Below are 5,829 nucleotides of genomic sequence, written 5' to 3'. Positions count from 1 at the left end.
TCACTTAATGATAACCTTCAGTGAAAACTGTATTATTTTATATAAATTATAAACATCTTTTCATTGTTTGACTTTGCACCACTAAATTGAATTTTTAAAATTTAAAGATTTCCCTTTATTTCTACGGTAAAAATAGTCTATATGATTATAAAATTTGATAAAGAAGAAAACACCGAAAAAGGATCAATGGATATATTATTTGTTGTAATTCAAAAATTAGTAGAAAAGTTTAAGGAAAACTGAAATGCTCAATGGATAGAATTTTTTCTTTTCATATCAGTTTTTAAATTCAAAATGTTGTCTATGTATGAAAAGTTGCTTATATCTGTCACATAAATAATAGATTGATCGATTGGTTCGAAATTTTTCGAACTATCATTTCAAATATCATTCATATCATATCAGGGGATCGATTGATTGCTTGGACGATTGAAGATAGAAAACTTAATATGATATCGTATTCCGGAAAATAATTCTGGAAAGATACTTTCCAAGCACGAACATATTACTGCCGCAATTCGAGGAGAATATTGAAACATTTTTTTCTTTATACCTAGTTGAGTCGAACTGTTCTCTACGTTGGGATTTCCTATTTCCATCAAGAGTATTTGAAAGATGTTTTCAACTATGCGCAAGTTATTGTGTAATAAGTCAGAAATACAATCACATAACCAAGTAATACAGGCAAACAGAAAAATAGAATAAATAAATAAATTTAGTAAATAAATAAATAGAATATCGGATTGTTTTTCCCCATACTTTCGATATCTCTGGTATCGAAAGAGTTGCCATAATAAAGTAACGCAGTTATGTAAGTACGGCACACAAATGATTTTTCCAATAATAGGAAGTATAACAGATAGATTTGAAAGTTTTTTTCAGAATCTTTTTCCTTAAAATTACCTTTTCAAAATATTATAGAATTGTGCAAAATTTTTCTGAAAAACATGCCACGAGGCAGTAATATTTTTTTGATAAAAGCAAGATAAGAAGGTGATGTTTGATGAAGATTGATGATCGTTACATGATATAACTGAATATGTTGTACAGTATCATGCAGAATTTATGGATCAACATCTCTACCATATGCTGCATCCGTCATGATATCGTAAAATCTACTTCAAATCTAAAATTAAATTCAAATACAATATAGTATTTTGTATAAATGTTTACGTAGAATAACTAATGAGTAAATCTTGTAGAAAGAAAAATGAAATTGAGAAGAAATAAGGCAAGGGAAAGTAAGAGGTAATTTGTTGCATAATGGAGACAAATATGATATTTTATTTGAAGTCGTACTACAAGCTAGTTATTTGTATGAAAAAATGAACCACATCTATTTTCCATTTGCCGTAGTCCCAGAATACGTTAATCAAAAAATTCAAGGAAGAATGCGAGAAGGATCGATGGATGAAAGAAATAACAAGCACAAAGCGTCTAATCAGGACAGGAACAACTAGGAAAGAAACAACAGGAACAACTACTGTCAATTCATTCAAAGATTGTCGATAATCTGAAATGATGTAATACAGAGTTCACTTTAGAACATACCTCATGAAAAAGTAAACGAAAGCGATGGATAACGATGAAAGACAGGCAAGTCAACTTTACATGAATCTGTTATAAATGTTGTGTAAATGCATAGTCTATTGTGTTTCGTTCTTTGCAAATATTCTTTTGTTTCATCTGTTGAGCATTAGCGAACAATACGGCATCATGAACGGATGGGAAGAAATTAGTCGACGGAATCACCTTATAGATGTTACATTTAGCGAATAGTATCCGAGCTTCTGCTGAAAAATTTTCCCCGCATATTATCTTACAATAAATGTATCTGCATTTTTATCACTTTTGATTGTTTCGGGTAGCATATGTTGTGAAGAAATAATAGATTACCTTTCGAGGCCGCCACAAACATTTCGACATTGCGAATTTTCAATTCTTGCGACAAATCTTTCAATCTTTCGATTCCGGTATAGTCGATGTATGTAAATCCAGAAGCATCAATGATCAGATAAAGTTTTTCCTTTTCATTTAACATTTTCTATAATATTTCATTGTTTTCAACAAAAAGGATATGATTCCTGAATAATGCGTCATATGCATTAATATTTTTTTTTAAATAATTGATATTTTTGAAATAATTTTTTTTTAACAAGCAATAGCAAAGAATCATTTGAAGAAAAGGACGACTAACCAATTTATCGTCAACGATATCAAGAGCTTTATTGATAAATGAATTGCTGTTTAGAAAAAGTAAAGGTGCATCATAGCGATAAATTGCGATAGTAGGTGATATTAATGATCCACTAAAAATAGCTCATATCAACACTACGTTATATCGAATTACGTCTAAATTCTTGTATTCCATTTCAAATAATCCCCTCAATATCTCTAAGAACGAACACTTTTAAAGCCTATATAATATAATATAGAAGTTTTAAAGATGATGGGTAGTCTAATTTTACCTGTAACGGTGGCTGTCCTTATATAGCTCGGTATCTTCCATCCCACCAAGTATCACAGCTTTTGGCCTAAAATATTCTCGACGCATAAATTCTTGCATAAGATAAATTTGGATTCAGCAAGAAAAAGAAAAACAGAAAAAAGAATTGAAATACATGACTCTTCAAAGCTTCCACTGTTCAAGCCAAGCAAGAGGGTAGGGAAAGTGAAATACGAAAAATATGAAACGAAACGAATTTTCAAAGTTACTCTTTCATAAGTTATTTCAGTCATACATTAGCCAACAACAAAGAGATCACTAACCACTGTGTGCGAATGATAACAGTTAACACAGCGAATGCTATGGCTACACCAAGTCCTTGGCTCACGTTCCATAGAAATGTGCCCAAAAAACTTACTAACCAAATAAGCTGCAATTCTTCAGCTGATTGTCTTTACTGATAAGACATGTATAACTCACTATTCTCTTATCAGCAAAACAGTTTCGTTAATCTAATCAATAATGCTGAGGCATTGGAAATAATCCTGACAAATTCAAGTGCACTAACCAGGTCAATTTTTGAAGTTTTCCAATACTGAGTAACTTCTGTAGCTCTTAGAAACATGCGCTGCAGAGCTACAACTATTACTGATACCAGTACGCACTGAAATGATGTTAGTAAATGAAGTGAACTTTGCTATTAATAATACATGATTAGGTATTGGAATGAAAATCATTTTGTAAGCTTCAGTTGAATAATTATCTTACCGTTGGCAAATAATAGAGTAGTGGTCCAACCAACAAAATGACCAATAATACTACAAGTGCAGCTACAACGCTCGAAAGCTGCAATACTGCATTTTAATTCTATTTTAGCAAGACGTATGATGACAATCGGCTGGAAAAAATATCAGTGAAAATTATTTTAACATCGTAATCAGTAACGATTTGTATCAGAAATGGAAACGGTAAGATTATGTTCAATTAACTTTTCCATCAGGAAAAGAAGACGTAACCTCAGAGGTAGCACCCAATTCCGAATTTACAAGAGCACGTGATAAACTTGCACTTGCAGGATGACAACTTAGGAAACCACCCACCAATTGGCATATCGCCATCGCTTTCAATTCCTACAAATATTAATTCATTGAAAATATTTATTTGATTGTTCAATTGATAAAATTAAAAATAACACAAAAGCATTCGCATCTAAATGAAATTTAGTTCTAAAACTATAACAGATTTAATTCCTGAAATAAAACTCAAGTTTACTTAAGGCTCAAAAATGAACTAGATCGGATGGCTAGATGGCTTAAACTCAAGAATGAACTAATTCAAAAATGACTAAACACTTGTAAAGGATAACTTTATTCCAATACAGCCGGAAAGCAGAGTAAAACAATAGTAATATCTCAGGAACAACTGGAAGGTAAATGCTTGTTTAATATTAATAAGAAAAAGAAAAAAAAATTATACCATACCTGACTAGGATTAATATGATATCCATGCTTTTTCGCAAATACTTTCCCTACAGATACTGTTACGGAATAAATTACTATAGCGATTACCACTGCATCCAAAATAAATGCACTAAAATGATTGAAGTCTGGTATTGTCGGCATTGGTAATCTGTAAATTATTTATGTATCACCAACAACAATATCTAATTTATCTGTACATTATAACATTTTGTAACTTGATTGTACTAATTTAAAACTGAATAAATGTATTCATTTATTTATCCTATTATCCTTGTAGTTTGTTATTTTTTTTTAAATTAGACTACAACAATGAATATAATAACTATAACAGTAAATAGTCTGCTAATAGATTGGAATATATCTAAGCATCCCAAAAAAAAAAAGGTGTTTAAGTAAACAGGCTATATTTTATCCCAGATGATGTGTAGATACTGGTTGCATTAATTTTAAGGTATATGTGAATGATAGAAAAATTGAATAAATAATGAATGATTATTTTGGAAAAACTAACTTAGATGGTATTAATCCAACAATAGCAACTTTTTGTTTCACATTTAATTCGAATATGTAAGCCATCAACGTACCTGCTATCATCTGAATTATTCATAATGGTAGAGGAAATTTATTAATTAAAGAAAGTAGTAAATATATTTATAGCAATGATCGTAATGCTTAAATTTTTTAGTAATGAAAAAGAATTTGAAAATTCTCTCATTCATTGTTTGGTAAAATAGGATGTTGTAGGAATTTGATAATAGCAAAAACAACTTAAATAGCGAAGAGCTTCTCGAAAATGTTTGAATTACTAACCACAAGAAGTTCAAATGGCATTGGTATTCGAATTCGTTGCTGTATTAATGGATTCAAAATGTACTTTCCAACCATCAATATAACAATTGATATCACTGATATGATAACAACACATAAATTTGCTTCACCCAGCAATGCCACAAAATCGAACAGAAACTAAAATATCTTCTGAAAGTTACTCTAGTAGTAATAAATATATTTTACAATATCAATCTCTTGTTAATTAATAGTGATAATTGAAAATATTCATATTGATAAAAATGAACAACAGGAAAAGAAAAATGCAAAATGTTTTTAAGGAAGAACTTACGTATGGTAATTTCAAAAGGCCAAATGGGCCAGATCTTGGTGCTATTTGAACACCGATTAGTTTTGGCATTTGTGATGCGAATACATGACATGCTGCACCAATCGTAAAACCACCAACAACTGGATCAGCCAAATAAACAGTAAGAAAATGCAATTGTAGAATGGCGAAAATTGTCTGAAGAATTAAATCTAATATCGAATTTACAAAATTCGAAGAAGAGAAACGATAAATGTTAATAAATAAATATACTTCACTCATATATTTGTCACATCTATTTGTTTGTATCACATTGAATTGAATTAACTCTCACCTCATTTTTCTATACTAGGGAACAGTTTTACCGTATATTCGTATCAGTTAAATTTCTTTTTCGTTTTGAATCTGCGATCAATTCAATCATTAAATATTAATTACTGTTTAATGTCAAGAAACATACTGTATTATTTTTTAAACACATTATTTCGACGTAGTGTTTTCCTATTATATATTGTCATAACAAAATATATTTCGAAATGATTAGGTAAGTGATACTTCACCCTGACTGATCTTTTTCATTCTTCTTATATTAAACAATTAAATTATTGTAAAGATGAGATGATGATCAATTACCATAACGAAACCAACAGTAAACGTTAAAGTAGCCATTAATTGAATAGCTAAATCAGCATTAACATTCATTTGTGAATTGTACATTTCAGTGGTATTTTTACCAATTATATCCTCTAATCTCCGTTCCAATGCATTTCCTGTCATCAATGCTGCGACTGCAAACATACCTACAA

The 5,829-nt window shown here is 30.2% G+C and overlaps 1 protein-coding gene across 1 annotated transcript; it reads right to left on the bottom strand.

The window, feature by feature from the left end:
• Nucleotides 1-1,620: 1,620 nt before the first annotated feature.
• On the bottom strand, nt 1,621-5,821 carry LOAG_11998 (hypothetical protein; the record flags this gene model as incomplete). The annotated part of the gene is made up of 13 exons (XM_003147512.1): nt 1,621-1,793; nt 1,897-2,044; nt 2,198-2,309; nt 2,469-2,534; nt 2,770-2,876; nt 3,015-3,110; nt 3,215-3,292; nt 3,463-3,576; nt 3,928-4,075; nt 4,439-4,521; nt 4,738-4,893; nt 5,048-5,221; nt 5,657-5,821. 13 exons carry the CDS (start codon nt 5,819-5,821, stop codon nt 1,621-1,623), a joined length of 1,620 nt encoding a protein of 539 aa, XP_003147560.1.
• Between the last annotated feature and the right edge of the window lie 8 nt (nt 5,822-5,829).

This window comes from Loa loa, assembly GCF_000183805.2.
Source record: "Loa loa unplaced genomic scaffold supercont3.221, whole genome shotgun sequence".
Classification (NCBI taxonomy): domain Eukaryota; kingdom Metazoa; phylum Nematoda; class Chromadorea; order Rhabditida; family Onchocercidae; genus Loa; species Loa loa.
This window is presented reverse-complemented; position numbering and strand designations above follow the sequence as displayed.